General features: G+C 58.8%; 2 protein-coding genes across 5 annotated transcripts in view; both read right to left on the reverse strand.

Moving 5' to 3' along the window:
• Positions 1-4687: 4687 nt before the first annotated feature.
• Positions 4688-9621, reverse strand: EPHX3 (epoxide hydrolase 3). 3 transcript variants are annotated; one of them, XM_070519279.1, is made up of 8 exons: positions 9512-9621; positions 8416-8791; positions 8161-8246; positions 7789-7946; positions 7565-7693; positions 6565-6668; positions 6338-6474; positions 4688-6247 (listed from the first exon to the last, which is right to left on the reverse strand). In XM_070519279.1, exons 2-8 carry the CDS (start codon positions 8656-8658, stop codon positions 6022-6024), a joined length of 1083 nt encoding a protein of 360 aa, XP_070375380.1. In that variant the 5' UTR covers positions 8659-8791; positions 9512-9621; the 3' UTR covers positions 4688-6021. The 3 variants fall into 3 exon arrangements, 2 of the variants coding, with proteins under 2 accessions (XP_070375380.1, XP_014709032.2); XM_014853546.3 differs by having other exon boundaries at positions 5296-6247; positions 8416-8955; positions 9512-9613; XR_011506376.1 differs by lacking the exon at positions 9512-9621 and having other exon boundaries at positions 5588-6247; positions 7363-7693; positions 8416-9160.
• Positions 9622-12013: 2392 nt separating this feature from the next.
• Positions 12014-18292, reverse strand: part of BRD4 (bromodomain containing 4) — an 89215-nt gene continuing 82936 nt past the window's right edge. For both annotated transcript variants that reach the window (XM_070519273.1, XM_044779339.2), the window contains exons 14-20: positions 17668-18258; positions 15072-15184; positions 14810-14972; positions 14548-14678; positions 14187-14392; positions 13862-14102; positions 12014-13554 (exon numbers count right to left, since the gene is read on the reverse strand). In XM_070519273.1, coding sequence (XP_070375374.1) covers positions 13486-13554; positions 13862-14102; positions 14187-14392; positions 14548-14678; positions 14810-14972; positions 15072-15184; positions 17668-18258 — 1514 coding nt within the window. In that variant the 3' untranslated portion in view covers positions 12014-13485. The remainder of the gene's footprint in view (positions 13555-13861; positions 14103-14186; positions 14393-14547; positions 14679-14809; positions 14973-15071; positions 15185-17667; positions 18259-18292) is intronic.

Consider the following 18292-nt stretch of genomic DNA (forward strand, 5'->3'; position numbering starts at 1 on the left):
GCCTCCCATCCCTCCTAGTCTTTGCCTGGACTGTGCCCACTCCCAGGAGCACCCTTCTCATACCCCAAAGGCTCCCTTCGCCTGGCAGCTCACTCTAACCCTCCAGCCCTTCTCACCTTCCTTCAGTCACTCAACAAACATTACTGACGGTCAGCCCTGGGGGCCTAGTGGTTAAGCTTGCCACTTTCCACTTTGGTGGGCCAGGTTCGGTTCCTGGGCATGGACTTACACCATCTGTCAGTGGCCGTACTGTGGTGGAGACCCACATACAAAGCAGAGGAAGACTGGCCACAGATGTTAGCTCAGGGTGAATCTCCCTCGGCAAAAAGAAGAGGAAGATTGGCAACAGATATTAGTTCAGGGCAAGTCTTCCTCGGCAAAATTAACAAACAAAAACATCACTGAGTACCTACTTGGTGCCAGGCCCTATTATAGGTAGAGGGGACCAAGACACAGCCAGGTCCTGCCCTGACACAGGAAACAGACAAGAAACAAGAAAGCAAACAAGAACCATCAAGTGTGACGTGAGCGAGGGAGAGATTTTAACGTGGGGGGGTCAGGACAGGCCTGGCTGACAAGGGGACATTGGAACTGAGACCTGAAGGAGGAGCAGGAGGCAGAAGGCAAGCAGCCAAGGGAGGGTGATCCAGGCCGAGAGAAAGGAGGCCTTGAGGATGAGCGGCGGGAGGATGAGAGGAGGCCCGGTGCTGGGTGCAGAGTGAGTGAGGGGTGGGAGGTCAGGGAAGCTGATGGGGTCCAGTCCCAAAGGACCAAGGGGTCTGGGATTCTCTCCCAAGCACAGTGGATGCCCCCGCGGGGTTTCAGCGGGGGAAGCTGATCTGACTGAGGTTGTGGAAGATCACTCCAAAGCTCTGCCATCTTTGCTCCCGGGGAGCGGTCCCTGTGACTGCACAGGGTCTCCTCTGGGCTCCCACGGCCTCTTCCCTCCACACAAGCCTGCCTGGCTCCCCCAGCAGATTCTGGGCTCCGTGGGTGCCTGTCTTGCTCACTGCCGAATCCCCCTTGTCTAGCATAGAGCCTGGCACACAGCAGGTGAGGTAACTGTCTGAACTGAATGATAATTGAATGAATGAAAATGCCTGGCACATCTTGGGGCAGAGGAGGACCCAGCAGCTGGGACGGAACGTGCCCAACGCCAGCCTGTGAAATGCCCGTGTCTGAACACAGACACATCCATTCGCCCAGTTAGATCAGGGCTACGTCAGAGGAAGGGATGGGGGCTGGTGGGGCTTCCTGGAGAAGGAGAAGGCGTGAGAACTAAAGAAAGGGGAGTCGAGAGAAGAAAATTCACTTCAATCGAGCACCTGCCGGCTCTGCAGGGGAAGAGGGGAGGCCACCCCCAACCCCTTCTGGGGGCGGTGGCTTCCCTGCCTTAGGACCTTCCATTGGACCGGTATCCAATAGGGTGTCTTGGCCTCATGGGCCCTGGGCTCAGATCACTCCAATCTTCCAAGCCCATGGCCTCACCCAGGACCCCATCTCTCCCTCTGAACCATGACGCTCTGATGTCCCCTAACTGCTTGTCCTTGCCTCCCTGGCTCCTGAAACTTGCCTTCCTTCCTGAAGGTGTAGCACTTGTCCTACCCACCTTTCCTCCTGCTTCAGAGAAGGGGAGTGCCTCCCTGGGGCTTTACATTACCTCTGCTCTTGGCCATAGGTTGAGGTCTCTTCTGCAAAAAGGTGGAATCTGCAGCGAATGCTCATCTCACATTCCCGCAGCCCCCAAGCTCCTCTGCATCTCCCCTCACTGCTGGCTGCATTCTTCCCCTTCTCCACACCCTCTACCCCGAGAGGCTGACCTCTACAGACTGTATCAATGGACATCCTTGTGCTCTGGTTTCCAGGTGGGTTGGGCCAATAGGAGGCACTGGCAGAAGATGAAGCAGGAGAGAACAGGATATTAATCCTCCTGCAACCCTCCCTGTAGGGTCTCCTCAGCTGACTGTGTCTCTTTACCAAAGGCCCTATCCACACAAATGTCTCTCTGGGCTCAGCTAACATCCTTCCTTCCCCTTGCTCAGTCAGGGAGACCCAAAGATGGCCATGGCTCTCCATGGATGCTGCACTGATCCCTGTCAGCTTCCCCAAACTCTGCCCATTGTGTCTGGTCCCTGTAGCAAACCTACCTCAAATTACCCCATTTGAATGTGTCAGTTGTTTCCTCCAGGCTCGGACTGGGGTCCCCATTCTCCCCCACCATCCCTGTGTAGCTCTCTCCGAGCATCCAAGCTCTCTGTCCTCAGCCTCCACAGCCAGGTGTCCTCCTTCACGATCCGCATGGCTCCATTTCTGAAGTTTCTCAGCAGTTTTTTTGGGTTTTTTTTGAGGAAGATTAGCCCTGAGCTAGCTGCTGCCAATCCTCCTCTTTTCGCTAAGGAAGAATGGCCCTGAGCTAACATCCGTGCCCATCTTCCTCTACTTTATATGCAGGACGCCTACCACAGCATGGCTTTTGCCAAGCAGTGCCATGTCCGCGCCCGGGATCTGAACCGGTGAACCCCGGGCCACCAAGAAGCGGAACATGTGAACTTAACCGCTGCACCACCAGGCGGCCTCTCTCAGCAGCTTTTGACCCCATGGGCTGTGCTTCCCCTCCTTGAAATTCCCCCTCTCCACTCCCACCCCACACTTGCCTGCTTCCCCTCCTACCTCCGTGGTCTTTCTCCTCTGCCTGTCCCTTAGATATTGGGGACCCCCAAGGCTCAGTCTCCAGTCTTGTGCTCCACTCTGTTCTGGGGAGACTTCATCCTCTCTCCCAGCTTCACTGCCCCTCTGCCCCACCACTCACCGATGCTCACTGGGACATCTTTGTCTTTAATCTATTAGATGCTCCTAGGTCCCTGTCCCAGGGGTCCAGCCCCCTCAGATTGCACATGATCCAAACCTGCTTCTGGCCTTCCTGGCACATCTGCTCCTCCCCCAGGACCTAGACTTGGGCCTCCACCTTCCATTGCCTGGACTTCACACATCCTCCTTCCAGGCCTCCCCAACCTCAGTCTTCCCCCTCCGGTCCTGCTCCTCAGCAGGCCCCAAGTAATATTCCAGACACACAGATTTGTCCAGAACCCTCCCCTGATGGCTGCCGTGAAGCTGGGGATCGAGCCCCTTGCCTGGTGTTTGAAGCCCTTTGCAATCCCACGTCTTCCCATCCCAGACTTTCCTCCCGCTCTCACGGAAATGCTAAATCACCTAGCACAGGAGGCTTCCGTGGATTGGAGCACATCCTTGCAGGGTTCAGCTCCAAGGCCGCCTCCTCCAGGCAGCCTTTCCTTCCTCCCCTCAGGTAAGTGCCCCTCTCCTGTTCCTCATCCCACTCGGGCCTGACTGCACAGAGTTGGGAGCGTCTGTGCCCGGCTTCGGCGGGGCCAGCGGCTTAGAGCGGGTGGCAAGGACCCCAGAATGCGTGAATCAGTGAATAATGAGTGAATGAAGGAAGGCGGTCCAGAAGCGGGCGCTCAGAGCGGGGAGAGGGAGGCCGAGCCCGGGAGGAGCCTCGGCCCGAGCCGCCCCCTTCCGAGACCTGGGTCTCCGCTCTCGCCCAGAGTCCGGAGCGCGCCCCGCCCCTCGGCCGGAAGAAAGGCGCGCCCGGATTGGCTCAGGCTGGGAGAGGCGGGCTTCGGCCGAGCCCGGAGTCGCTATTGGCTCACTGGCCAGGACTCTGCCCAATCAACGCGATCGCTTCCCTCCCCCGGCCCAAGACGTCGTCCTTTTCCCGCCCGCAGCCGTGGAGGCGGAAGACGGCGCCTCCTCGTTACCCTGGCAACCGTCGGCGGACCCCGTCGCCTTGGCAACGGCCCGAGGCCTCCAGTCAGCCTTCGCCTGGGCCCCTCCGGTCGCCCAGACAACCACTACCCGTTCTGGTCAACCGTCAGCCCTTTCCCCGTCGCCCTGGCAACCGCAGCCAGCCCCGCCGCCCGCTGGACCCACGGTCCTCAGGCTGCCCGCGGGCCTCCTCGCCCCAGACCTCCACCGTCCCGGAGCTCAGAGGCCCCTGCTCCTGCCGCCCACCTCTCCGCCCCCAGGGGGCACTGCTCCCGCCCTTGCAGGGCCCCGGGGATGGGTTGGGCCCTGGGGGTCCTGGCTTGGGTCGGGCTAACGTACCGCCCGGCGCTGAGGCTGTGCGCAGCCCCCAGCTGGCCGGTCTCCCCGCTCGCACTCCTGCATGGGACTGTCCAGCCGCCACAGGGAACTTTTCAAAATACAAACCATGTCCCTCCGCTGCTGAAATCTACCCCCTTCCGCCCCCCACCCCCCACCCCGCTCCCCTTGAGAATTGAATCCAAACTCCTCAGCCCGTGGCGGTCTGGCGTGGCCTCTTCTCCCGCGTGCTTCCTCCCTCGCTCTGCCCTGGTAGCCACTAATCCCCGCGTTGTTACTCCAGTCGCCTGAACTTATTCCCGCCTCCCACCCCCCCTATTTACTGCTCCCCGCTCCTGGAAAAGTGTGTCCCCCAGCTAGGGAAGCCTTTCCTGAGCCCCATCACACACGCACATAGCTCTATGCCTCATCTGTGCTCAGCTCCAGAATGGGGCTACATTCTTGCTCACACACCATCCCCAGCGCCTAGAAGAGTGCCTGACACAGTTGACGAGTGGATGTTACGTTGGGGAGGGCTGGGGGTGGGGGAGGAAATCAGCGGGCAGGTTTTGGCCAGGAAGGCCCATCCCAGAGATAAGAAGATGTATTTCTGTGGTCTGCTAGGTCCCCAGAGGGATTCATCATGCTGCAGGTCATGACAGTATCCCCAAAGTCCAGGCAATGGCCGGGGTGATAGAAGCTGATGCTGTGACCAGCCTGGGGCTGGGTGATCCACCCTGGACTTGCACTGCCCTTGTTTGGAGGCTGGAGCCTGGGACCCCCAGCAAGAATCAGCAGAAACTGTGGTTAATTTGGAGCAGAAGATTCCAGGAGCTAGAGAGGCAGCCATCAGATCCCAGATGGCCCTTCAGGGAGCTGGTCACTTCCTGTGCCGAGTCCAGGCTCTCACATATCCTAATAGAATGGGGAGCTATTTTCCCATGGATCTGAGTCAGGGATCCCAGGGATCTTTTCCAGGCTGCAGCAAGAGAACTTGACCTTACAAGGCCTGGAGTCACAACCAGGAGGAAGATCGTGGGAGCTGCCCAGGGCCTGGCTGGAGAGGAGTCTGGACGTCCACTTGACTGCCCATGAGGGTTTTCCCTTGGCAAGGTGATCAGGGGCCAGGCAGGGAGGCACTCTTCTCTAGGAATAACCTCATCAGCACTGTCCAACAGAACTTTTTTTTTCTTTTTTGGTGAGGAAGATTGGCCCTGAGCTAACATCTGTTGCCAATCTTCCTCCTTTTGCTTGAAGAAGATTGTTGCTGAGTTAATATCTGTGACAATCTTCCTCCATTTTGTAGGTGGGACGCTGCCACAGCATGGCTTGATGAGGAGTGTGTAGGTCCACACCTGGGATCTGAACCTGCAAACCCCGGTCCACTGAAGCAGAGTCTGTGAATTTAACCACTGTGCCACACCAGGCCAGCCCCTCTGATACAAGTTTTTATGTTGATGTGGCAAAGTGAACTCTTGAAATATGGCTAGTGTGACTAAGGAACTGCACTTTTAATTGTTATTTAATTTTAATTAATGTGCATTTAAATTGAAGTAGCCCGATGTGGCTATCAGTACCACATTGGACAGAGCAGCATTTAGCTGAAGACCCAGACTGGGCATGGAAGCTGGGGACAGGAAGGTCAGACTTTATGGTTTGTGCAGCTCTGGCAGCCAACTCTGGCAAGAAAAGTGGTACCCCTGGGAGGGAGGGGTAGGACACTAGGCATCTAGCTCTGAGGAGGAGAGGCATACCTGGTTCCCTGGGGTCAAAGTGCTTGCTCACACGGGCACACATACACCTATGTGTGAGCATATGGGTTGGCGTGCCTGAGGGCACCCAGAGATGCGCGATCCAGGAGTGCATCTGTGTATGTACGTCATATGGACTTCTAGGTGCACGCGGGCCAGTGAGCGAAGGCCACTAGTCCAGCAGGTCTTGCAAGAAGGCCCACATGTACTGGTGCATTTCCTTGGGGTGGCTCTGTGGGATCCAGTGCCCTGTGCCTGGCAAGATGTGGGCCTCCAGCCGGCCTGGCACAAAGCGGCTGCTGATGGCACCCACCAGCCCCTGCTCCAAGTAGGGGTCCTTCTCCCCCCACAGCAGCAGTGTGGGAGTGGCCAGTTCCTGGGGCTCCAGGGGGAAGTTCCTGTGGTCAAGACAGACAGGCAGAAAGATGGCTGCCCCCGGCCCCTGCCCCCACAACTCTCCTGATCTTCTGCCCTGGGTCTGGTCTCACCTGAAGAGGTTTCGGTAGTAGTTGAGGGGCCCAATGAGGCCACCGGGCTGTGAGAAGTCATAAAGGAAGGCCTCAAGCTCGCTGGGGGTCAAGTGTGGGATGCCCCTCTTGTGGTGGGTGAGGGTGGTCTTCAGGATCTGGGCACACAGCAGGACTCTGGCTTCATTCCCAACCCACTCCAAATTTGCTACCCTCCACCCACCCCTGGGGCCTTCACCCTACTGCACCTGGAAGTCAGACATGGACAGCAACTTCTCGGGCAGCCAGGGAAGCTGGAACAGGAACATGTAGTTGGAACGGAAGAACTGGCCAATGTGGTGCATAGAGTAGTCTGGGGGGAGGGGAAGGCAGGCGTGAGGCCTGGGCCTGGCGTGGCTCCACACCCCTGCACCCCTACGCACATCCAGGTCAGGCACACAGGTGTGTCAACACTCAAGAATGTCACCCGTGCCTGCCTGAGCCTGTGAGGACGCTCAAAACCACTTGCCAGACCCAGGCACCAGTTTCCTTCTGTGCTGAGTGATCACTGTACCCACAGAATGGGGGTCTCTCCCTATAGCTCCCAGGAACCCCCACACCGCTGGTGTGCTTTCCCTGTTCAGGCCCGGATGCATTTCCCCTGCTTCATTCAACAAACACTTATTGAGCACCTACTGTGTGCCAGGCCCTGTTCTAGACCCTGGAGACAGCAGTGAATGAGAAAGACAAAACTCCCTTCAAGGGAGCTGACAGTCTAGAGATGGAGACAGACAAGAAACCACAGCAAAAAAGAGAGCAAGTGAGCAAGCATGGAGCTATGACCACAGTGCCGGGAATTGAAATCAGGTGACATGATTGACACCGCATAGCCAGAGATGGTGTCTCATGCTATTGTGGTTGCTTAGTTATCTATGTCTTCCCTGCCAGAAGAAAGCCTCTCTCTCCTCAGTTTCCCCAACTGGACCATGTGGATGATAACATTTTCGAAAGCCCAGGAGGCTTGTGTAGGTTACTGTATGCAGGCTCCTTGTCACGGCAATTGTTACCTGGAAGTGTTCAAAAAACGTGGGTTACTCCTAAGCATACTGTCATTGATTGTAGATTGGGAATGCCACAGGGGAAGGGACCTAGGTCCATTGCTGCGCCCCCAGCCCCTGCAGTGTTGACTGGTAGACGGAGAAGTGTAGGCATGGACACACGGCCCTTCACACAGGCACATCCCACACAGTGCCAGGCACCCCAACACACCTTGGTACACAGACATAGGGGCAGCACTGACCACTACCAGCCGTTCAACCAAGGATGGGTAGTAGATGGAGAAATTCCAGGCTAGGAGTGCACCCCAGTCGTGGGCCACGAGGATGCACTTGGAGTAACCTGGGGGAGTCAGAGGAACTGGAGTAAGGGCGATGCCAGGCATAGGTGGGGTAGGGGTGGGGGAGGCCAGGGCAGAGATGGGGGAGCATCCCCACCCAGGCCCAGAATGACATCCTGGATATCAGCCATTAGCAGGTCGATGGTGTAACAGTCCACATCCCTTGGTGCATCTGAAGAGCCGTATCCCCGAAGATCCACAGCCACCACGTGGAAGCGGCCCTGGAACTCCCGCAGCTGGTAGCGCCAGGAGAACCTGTCGGGTGGGCACGGAATGGAGATTGCATCAAGGTGCACCTGCACCCCAGCAGGGGCCTTCTGTGACTCCACCTTCCCGCCCTGGACTTCCCAGAAGGGAGAATGGGGAATTCCCGGCTGAGCGTGAGGTCACCTGGCCTGGAATCCAGGGCGGTGTCAACATGGACACCTCTTTGTTCCATCCCTTCGGGGCCCCTGGGTCTCAGACATACCAGTTCTCCGGGAAGCCGTGCAGAAACAGCATGAGGGGCCCGTTGCCGCGTCCAGCGGAGACATAGTGCAGGCGCAGGCCAGAGCTCTGGGGTGAGGGAGGGCACAGTCTGAGAGCGAGGGAACCCCTCCTCCGTAGGCTTGAACTCCCAGCCGTGTGCCGACCCCGGTTTGGATTCAAACATTTGCTCTCTGCTCCCCGCGCCCGGCCCACAGGTCCCGCCTCCCAGGCCCAGAGAGCGCCCCCGCGTGCTCACCCTGAGGGTCAGGAAGCAGTGCTCGCCCAGCGCGGGGTCGCTCAGGCAGGCGGGCGGGGCGCGCCGGGGGCGCCCGCAGCAGCCGCGCCGGGGCCGGCACAGCACGTGCGCGAGCGCGATGCAGCCGTAGCCGGCGGCGGCCACCAGCGCCGCCGAGAACACGAGGCTCCACATGAAGGCGCGCAGCAGCTTCAGAGTGAGGCGCGACGGCGCCAGCAGCGCCGTCACCACCAGCTCGGGCATGTCGCCGCGACCCGGGCCGACTGTGGCGCCGCCGTCGGGGATCTGGGCGGGGGGCGCGGGCTGCGGCGGAGAGGCGGGACCCGGGCCGGGGAGCCCACCGCCTTGGGCCTGGGGCCGCTCCGTGCCGCCGGGCCTGCCGAACGCGCCGAGAGAAAAGGCGGGCGACTCAGACTGAAGCCGCCACCGCGCACGACTCACCTAACTGCCAGGCAAAACTCGGGGGCGACGGCGACAGGGAGCAGGGCCGGGGCGCGGGGCGGGGCCGGCCAGGACCAGGCTTCGGCGGCTGGAAAGGGGCTTTGGGAGAAGGGTGCGAGGGGCCGGAGTTGTGGGCGGGGCCCAGGAGGGCTCGGGCAGGGCTTAAGAAGGGGCGGGGTCTAGGAGGCCCCGCAGCAGGTGGTGGGGTCTCAGGTCTAGAGGGCATGGAGTCCTGCTTGCACAGTAGCGAGGAGGCGCCGTGAGGAGAGGGCCGGGGCCTGAGTGGGGGCGGGGCCATGCAGAGTGGGTGCGGCCTCCGAGCCGGAAAGGTGGATCTGCCTGGGCCTCGGAGCGTGGAGGGCTGGGGGCGTGGCGAGGGCGGAGCCTACAGGAGGCGGGGCCGAGCGCTGGGCGGAGCAGGCCCGGGGCTGGGCCAATGAGATGTGGGCTGGGCCGGAACCTAATATGGCGGGGCGGCGGGCCCGGAAGCGGAAGGAGAGGGACTGGCAGCAGCCTGGCTAGGATCGGGAGGGAGCCGCGGACGGTCGCCGCACCCTCAGGAGGCCTCAGAGCCCCTGCCACCGCCCCCTGGGAGCTCCCCGCCCTGGAGCGCAGGACTCTCCCCTCAGCTTGGCTCCGAAAGACCTAGCGGTACCTTCACCCGGTCCCGGTTCCAACGGAAGGCTCCAGCGGCCTCGACCCCTCGCCAGCCTCGCGTTGGCCTGGCGCGTCCGCCGGCCCGCCCCTGCACAGCTGTAATTGGACGCCGGGGTTATTGACATGCGGGAGACGGGTCCGCCCGGAGCCAATCGGCAGGCGCGGAGGCCGAGCTCCTCCAGGGCAGCCTCTGACTCCTGAAAGACAGGCCCGGCAGGGGTCGGAGCAGCGCCGGGCCGCCTGGGTCACTGGGCCTCTGGCCGAAAGAAAGAGGAACCGGGCAGGACCAGGCGAGAGTCCTGGCAGGGCAGCTGCTTCCACCTCCTGTTTTGCAACACTCCCCCAAGATCCTGACCATTTCAGGGTCACTCATCATTTAACCCTTATAACCTCCGGAGATGTAGGTACTACTATCACATCCCTGTTACAGACCCCAGCCTGAAACTGCCTCAGGCCAGACAGCTGACTAAACAGCACCCCAGGATTTAGGCAGAAAAGCAGCAATTTGAATTCTACCTCTCCTTCCACTGGAGACTGCCAACGGACCGCTTTTACCTTTCTTCTGGCGGGTTACCTCAGTCTCTCTAAACGTGCTTATGTGGCTGTTTCCTGACTACCTATTCCGGGCGTTATCCCTCGACTCACCCAAGTCACCACAACTGGATGTGCTGTTTCCATTTTTAGTTTTTCTCTTGGTTCCTCTTAAATACTCCACTCATCTCTTCGTTTTCGTCACTTCCCACCCTCTTCCACCTCTACTGTTAACCTTACCTTTGTATTGTCAAGACTGCTAATTATTATACTGTCTTGGGACCATAATTACGTCCGTGGGTTGCTGCTTAAAGGGGAACAGTGGTTTCCGTGGTTCTGCCTCAGTTAACAATGCATCTCGGAGTCGAGTAAACGTCCATGATTACACTGCTTGCATTGTACAAACACTTGTTCTCCCTGCACTGATTACCTCGCTTTCTTGTCTTGCGTGATTAGCCTGTGTCATAGCTTTGGTTTCTTTTACACTTTCCATCAAATCAGTTCTCTGACCATTTGATGATCCTGGCATCCCTTCCTGAGCCTTCTAATCTGGGTGCATGGCTGGTGGGTGTCTGGGGACCTCCCTTCTTCCTCTGCTACACAACACTGCCTCCCACATCCCCCCCCCCAATCCCCACCCCAGTTCTACCGTGAAACAAAAAGACACTGGTAGTCACAGGATGGTAATTTTATATTCAGTACAAATGTTTATTTTTGCAATGAGAACTGCACAAAAAAAAAAAAACCTTTAGTATATAAGTGAAAAGTCTACGAATTCCCTTCTACAAATGTCTAAAGTGTTTAATACAAGTCTCAGATTCACTGACATAATTATTGGCCAAGCGATCCGTGCATACAGTACAGTGGGGGCTTGTACACACCTCTTACTCGTGTATAAGACTAAGATGTCTAGTACTGTGGGAGGGACTGGGAAATGGCCAGAGAAATTAAATAATAGATCCAAGTTCTAATTACAACCCAGTTAGAGAAACACCCATCAGGGAGGTGTGGAGAGGGCCATGGCAGAGTTAAATCTTTAGAAGGAAGGTGCAGACAAAACTATTTCTCCAGCAAAACACTCGGACCTGGCCTGGGAAAGTTCCTGAACAAAACATGAAACAAAAACGAGGGAGGTGGGACAAGATGGAAAAAACCTCAAAGAACCAAAATATCAAGTCACACTGGAACCAGCACAGTGGTATATGAGGAAGTGCCTGTGGAGGACAAGGGGCAGTGGGGGACCTCAGGCTGGATGCCTGAACTACACCCTCACTAGGAGGTTGGGCAGATCCCAAACACAAGACAATACAGGGCCTTTCTGGTTGAAGAAGAAAGGGGGATGTGGGTTTAATAACAGTGCTAGAAATGTTTCGATCAGTTTGTGTCTCTGCATACATATACAAGATAAACTTTCATCTTATATCCTAGGGGCCGCTCCTGGGTGCCACCCTGGCCTGTGGCATACTAGTGGGCACAAAACACAGGCAGGGCAGCAACCTGGCAGGCTCTCTTGGGCAGGAAGGTGTGCGTGCGTGTCTGTGTGCGTGCGGAGTGAGGATCCTATTTGGGGGGATGTACACTTATCTAAGAATATCTGGTTAACCCTGAGCTTAAATGAAAGTAGTTAGAGGCAGGCAAGGTGGGACCCAAGTCCTCTGGTGAGAGGGGGACCAGGATGGAGGAGGGAGAAGGGGAAGAATACTGCCTGGAGTATGGCCAGGTTCTGCTGGAGCACATTACCCGCCTAGGAGGCCACGGTCCACAGGAAGAACGGGTACCTGGGCTCTCTGTCACAGCTTCGGGTTGGAGTGGCAGCTCCTGCTCAGGGACAGCAGGGTCAGGCCTCGGGAGAGGGCTCGGTGGCCCCTGGTGGTAGTTCTTGTACAGAAGGGGTCTGGGGTCTGAGGTGCCCCTGGGCCTAGCCTAGGCAACAGGTGGTTCACAAAGAAATGTCAGGGAGACACCAGCATTAAAAAAGAGAGATGTGTTTATTCCATGATCAGTACAGACCAAATGCATATTCACCGTATGAAAGTCAAACCAGTCAGTGACTCCAGAGTTTGGCCAACACCGAGGCACCAGCGTCGTGGTGTAGAGTGGGTTCTCATGGCACGCGTAACCTCACCAAGGTCTCCAATTATAAAATTAAAAAAACAGTGGGGGAAAGGGCAGCTGGCTGGTTGGGCTGGGCGCTGGGCAGGGAGCTTCTGCCTCAGCCTGTGGCCTTGGGCCCTGGCGCCTGCCTTGTGCCCTGGCCCTTCCTTTCCTGGTAAAAAAACAACTCAAACAGATTTGACGTTAAAAAACAAACAAAGAAGCAGCCAACGAATAAGAGGGAAAAAAGGGAAAAGAAAACTCATTTTTCTTGTTTTATAATTAAAAATAGACTAATAAAGTTTGAAAATGAGTAAAATATAGGCAGTTTTTTTGTGTTTTGTGTGTTTTGTGTTGTTTTTTTGTGGGTTTTTTTTTTATACCAGTTTGGTGGAGTCACCAACAAACTTCAAACAAACATATGCCAACTATGTTTCACTACACAGTACAGCCACGGTCACACACTACCCACAGCGCGGTGGCAGCCGCCGCTCAATGAGGAGACGATCACACCATTTCGGAGATAAGCAGTGCCATTGTGTCTGGAGGAGAAGAGAGAATTAAAAATAAAATAGAATCCAACAAAAAATATATATATAGAAAAAAAACCCAGAAACACAGGTGGGAAGGAACTGACTTTGGTTGGTGGCCTCACTCGCCGGGCGAGGCCGGCCCACACACGCATGTGTGACAGTCACCATGCCCTGGATTGCCATGGACACACACACACCTCCACGGCACTATTCCCTTTTGCACAAGCGAACACTTACAGAGAGCGGCTCTCGATTAAAGGCTTGTGGGGGGAGGGTGGGGGGGGGGTCTGTTCAAGGCAAAGTCAGTGCCAGCAAGGGGGTGGGCCAGCGCCCTCGCCTGCCTCCAGCTCACGTAGGCCTGCCCTGGTCGCCTGGGAGTGGGTGGCGGTGGCTGGGGTGTGGGCAAGGACTCCTGGCGGCAGGACGTCACAAACGTGATGTTCTCAGGGACAGAAAACCAGTCACGGTGGCGGCAGCAATGATGTCCTGTGTATACTGTGTAGACATTTGGCGGAGAGAAGAGCCTCTGCCCCACACACGGGGATGTGGGGCTTGGGTCTGGCCGGCACTTGCTTGTGTTGAGGCGTGCTCTGAGCTGACGTCCTGCGAGGGGTGGTGGGGCGTCCGGCTGGCTGTAAGGCAGACAGGCTCTGCGATCCTCAGCTGCCCATCAGACCTGCCCGGGTGTAGCATGCAGGAGGGCCAGGCCCAGCGACACCCCTGTGCCACTGCTACCGCCTCCACTGCCGCCCCTAACACTATGGAGAGTCAATGTTTTGCCAGAAAATCAAAGTCAGAAGTCACCTAGGTGCTCTCAGAAAAGATTTTCTTCAAATATTGACAATAGATCACTCTGGAAATTCATGTCAATGGTAGCTGCCATCTAGAGGGGAGAGGAGGAAGGGAGGCAGGGAGTGAGACTCGGTGCCCAGCCCTTGCTTTGGCTCCCAAATCTCCCCACACGTCCCCCTCATCTCCAGCATCGGGCCTTAACTCAGGGCCCACACCCTGGAACCTCCCGGCACTAGGCCCAGAGGCCAGCATTGTGCAGACAAGCAGAAGCCCTGCCCCAAGCACCCGCCTCTCAGAAAGTGACCGCCCCCACCCCTCTCTGGGTTCAGGGTCCCCAGTCCCGCTCCTCCAGGAGTGGACCCCTGGTTAGTGGGCTCCACCAGAGTCCCCCCACTCACTGCTTCCCGGCGTCTTCGCTCCTGCTCCCGCTTTCGGGCCAACTCCCTCTGCTGGTCCAGCATGGACTGGGGCTGGGAGCTCTGGGCCTGGGGGGCAGCGGCGGCGGCGGCCACAGCAGCTGCCTGTTGCTGCTGCTGCTGCTGCTGCTGCTCCTGCCGCTGCTGCTGCTGCTCCTGGCGACGGCGCGCCTCTTCGTGGGCTCGCCGAGCCTGCTCCAGGGCATCCTCATCCTCTCGGCTCCTGAGCAAGCAGGGCTTCAGGTCGGTCTGGGGGCCGGTGCAATCCCCAGGAGCCGCCGTGCCCCCGCCCAGAGCCTGCGCCCACCTCATGCGCTCCTGCCGCAGCCGCTCCTTCTCCTTCTCTGCATGCTCAGCCTGCGCCTTCAGGGCCTTCTCGCGCTCCTCCTTCTCTCGAGCGGCGCGGCGGAACTGCTCAAAGCTGTCACTCGACGACTTGGCTGTGGAGGACGGGGTGGTGGGATGCTTCTGCACCAGGCTAGCCCAGGAACCCATGTTCTTGATTTTTAGGTCCTGTGAGGCAGAGACACCACAGGGCGGGTGAGGGGCCCTGCTGTGTCTGGACTCCTCCTGAGAAACCTAAAGCCTGAGGGCGTGGGAGGGAAGACCCGCCTCTGGCACCTCCCTGGGGTGGGCATGAGGGACACTTGGGGGCCTGCTGTCTCTACCTTTTTGGGTGCAACTGGCGTCTTCGGCTCCTGTTTCTGTTTGTCCTTGTCAGGGGCCCCTGGTGGGGGTGCATTCTGCTCAGGGGGCCGGATCACTGGCCTCCCAACGTCCACGGGCTTCATCTCGGGCCCTGAAACACAAACAGCCCGTGGGCCTAGGCCTCCCCACCCCGGCGGGGCATGGCAGACTGGCCCATGGAAGGTTCATGTTCAGTGCAAGCCTGGGGGCCTCAGCCCGGCTGGGGGCGAAGAGGACACTCACGTTGGGGCAGGTGGACTGGGGCCTTGATGTTCTCCGGGTGCTTGGGGGGCTCCGGCCGCAGCGAGGGGCTGAAGGTCTCACTGCGGATGATGGGCGAGTGGATCTTCTCATCCTTCACCACCACCAGGGGCTGGGGCTGGACCACAGATGCCGCGCGCAGCTCCTGGGATGGCATAGGTATGGTGGCCGGTGAGGTGGGTGGGCGACCCTGGGCCTAGCCCATGCCCGGCCCTGGAGGCTGTGGCCCAGCCCTGCCCTTTACCTGCTTCTTAGGCTGGACATTTTGCTGGGGTGGCGACTGGTGGGTCAGGCTCTGGAACTGTGGCATCTGGGGGGAATGTATCATAAGCGGGGAGGGGGCTTCACGGAGGTGACCTAGGAGAGGGGACAAGGAACGTGTCAACAGGACTAGTATGTAGGCTGTTGGCCTCGGGCCGGTCACGGCCCCAAACCCGAGGGGAGCCCCACAGCAGCTGAACTGCAGCATGCCAGGCCGTGAGCTCAGGGTGCAGCAGGGCTCTGTGGGACCATAGGCTCACTCCTGTCATGTGGCGCCCCTGCGGGGCAGAATCACCAGGAAGCTTTCAGAGGTACAGATCCTGGCACGTTTGGTCCCAGGTGGGGTCTCCGCCTAAGCACTTTTAAAAGCTCTCCAGACAGTCATACAGCATGGCCTGCTTAAATACAGGGGATGTCAAAAAGCCCACAGGGCAGGAAGCCTCGGCCTGCCTTACTGGACAGCTGCTTCAGGCCTAGAGCCTGGTCCAAGGGCCCTTCCCACACAACTCGAGGGGGCCTAGGAGCCACACAAGGGGAAAGCCCGGAACTAGTCTGCACCACAGTGGAGCTGGTACAACAGGTCCCGGGCTCACGGCTCCCACAGGAAGTGGGCCAGCCGACCCACCTTCATCCAACCAAAGGCTGGGAAGACCCAGGCAGCCACAGGGTCCAACCACCCAGCACAGGGCAGGAGCCCAGAAAGCCCCACTCTTGGCCCCAAGAAAGGCCCCTCAGGCCCAGGCAGCAGCATGAGGCACCCTCCTGCTTCAACCTGCCGCATCTTGGCGGGCTCATATGGGAGAAGCAGCACTTATCCACAAAAGAAAGCTGCCTCCCCACAGCACCTTTGCTCCTGGTTCTGCCTCGCGCCTTGTGCTCAACAACCTGACCTGGGCTCCGTGGGCCAGACCTCCCACCAACTTCCTCCAGGCTGCTTCCAGCTGCCGTCCAAGAGCACACAAACCCTTGGGCCCTTTGTGGACCCCGTGGCCAGAGATGACCATTTCCATGAGCCCGGAGTGACCCACAACGCCCCTGCCTAGAGCCAGGACTCCTCACCCAGAACACAGCAAATCTGATTGGAGACGACATGGCGGCAAAGACCAGCCTATCTCTGCACCTTGGCCCCCAGCCTTGGTACTGGGTGGCCCCAAGTGAGACCTGCCAGTGATGTGTAGGCACAAGACTGCAATCACCTCTGGTCTGGGGTGGCTCTCTGAGGAAGATCTGGGCAATGGCAGGCTCTCAGGCCTATGAACTGTAGGATTTGCTGCCTGCTGGTGGCTTCATCCAGCACCTCAGGAGCAGTGCCTGAAAGCTGGCCAGGTGCTCAGGGATGCTCGCTGAGCTTCCTTGGGACTCGGACAACTTAGCCTTTGGCCCAAAGCCCCCAGCTGGACTCCAACCCACATGGCTCCCTGTGACCCATACCAGGCCACAGGAGGCTCAGGGGGAGGTGGGTTGGGGCACTCGCAGCACGGGTGGCCAGAGGGGACCTGGCCAGCCCCGACTGCTGGCTCTCCTGAAGGCATCCCATCACCTGCCCATCAGCACCCCACAAGGAAAAGCCTGGCTTTGCCCAGGGACGGGAACATGCACAGCTGCTGGGATCAGCGTCAGTCTTTCCCAGGGACGGCAGCCAGCTGTTCTCAGCTCAGGGCTTGCAGCAATCCCCTTAGCCCCTGGTAGCTTTTGCTGGGTTGAGAACAGCCAAGGCCTAAAGTCAACGGCCTTGATGTTCAGTTTGCAGGTGGCATCTGTGGCCACCCCAAGCAGGCTGCACAGCCTACAGTGCCAAGTCCAGGAACCTCAACCCTGACCCTCGTGCATCACTACACCATGAGGGATCGAGTAGAATGTTGCCCCACCAGGGTCAGTCAGGATGTTTTGGTCACAGACATGTGGGAAACAAGCACCCAGGAAGGGTGAGGGCACAGTCTGACCACGCTGTTGAGGGAAGAAGGGCAGCCAGGGTCAGCCTGGAGACGGGAGCAGGAGACGGGCAGTGGCCCCAGGACGGGCCCCAAGCTGCCTTTGAGCTTCAGCCCCATTCTCCTCAACATGGTCCTGGCTCTACCATGTGGGCCTCATGATGCCAAGAGCAAAGCACCTATTCCTGAAAGTTCCCAGACCTGTCCCTGGCTCTGCCTGGACCTCACTACCCTGTTTGTTAAACTAGCTCCTGCTCATCGTCTGATCACCTCCTCCAGGAAGCCTGCCCTGACTCCCAGAGGTGGATTGGGTGCCTCCCCTGGGCTCCTGGCTTCCCCACCTAGCAGGATCATGATTCATTCTAACGCTCTTGACTGAGTTCCAAGAGAAGGGCCGGCAGGGGCCTTCTCCTCGGTCATCTCAGCTTGCAAACAAGACAAACGCCTGATAAAGACTGCATGAAGCACTAACGTCCCCTTTCAGTCACCTCTCTCCCATCAACCCACAGGCTTCAAGGCTCGGCTCTGAGCCGTCTCAGCCTGAAGCGCTTGCTGAACCGTCTGGCTGTTAGAGAACAAAACTCTGGGCCCAAACCCAGCAGCTCCAGAGCCTGGGGGGGTGGGGGGTGGGGTGTGAGGGGCACTTACCGGTTGAGTAGGGGTCTGACTTGTGGTGTCGGGGTGACGGGTGGTGCTGGATGACTTGCTGAGGCTTGGCTGGCTGCGGCGGGGGTGGCTGCTGGCCCGGGGGTGGATGGGGGGGCTGCTGGCCCGTGGGTGGTGGGGGCTGCTGGATGTGGGTGGGGAACTGCATGGGCTGCATGTGCACGGGTCGCGGCGGGGGCTGGTGCTGTGGAGGGGGTGGCGGCTGCGGCTGGGGTGGTGGTGGTGGCGGCTGCTGCTGCTGTAGCTGCTGCTGTACAGAGGGGTGGGGTGGGGGCGGCAGGGGGGGCGGGGGCTGAGACTGCACCTTCACGGAAGGGAGTAGCGGTGTGGGGGGCTGCACCTTCTGCAGCTGCTGCAGGTAGAGCTGCATCTGCATGGAGGTAAGGGGCGGGGCAGGTGGCTCTTCATCCTCCTGCAGCAGCACTTGGGGGGGCTGAGCCATGGGGGGCTGTGGGAGCAGGGGCGGCTGGGACAGGGCAGGAGACACAGCCGGGGGCCGGGCAGGCTTGGGGGGCAGGGCTGCGGCTCGGTTGCTGGGCCGTGAGGGCTGCTGGGGCAGCGCATTGTGCAAAGCTGGAAGGACACACAGCGTGGCAGTGAGGCTCTT

The sequence above is a fragment of the Equus asinus genome, chromosome 10, assembly GCF_041296235.1.
Source record: "Equus asinus isolate D_3611 breed Donkey chromosome 10, EquAss-T2T_v2, whole genome shotgun sequence".
Classification (NCBI taxonomy): domain Eukaryota; kingdom Metazoa; phylum Chordata; class Mammalia; order Perissodactyla; family Equidae; genus Equus; species Equus asinus.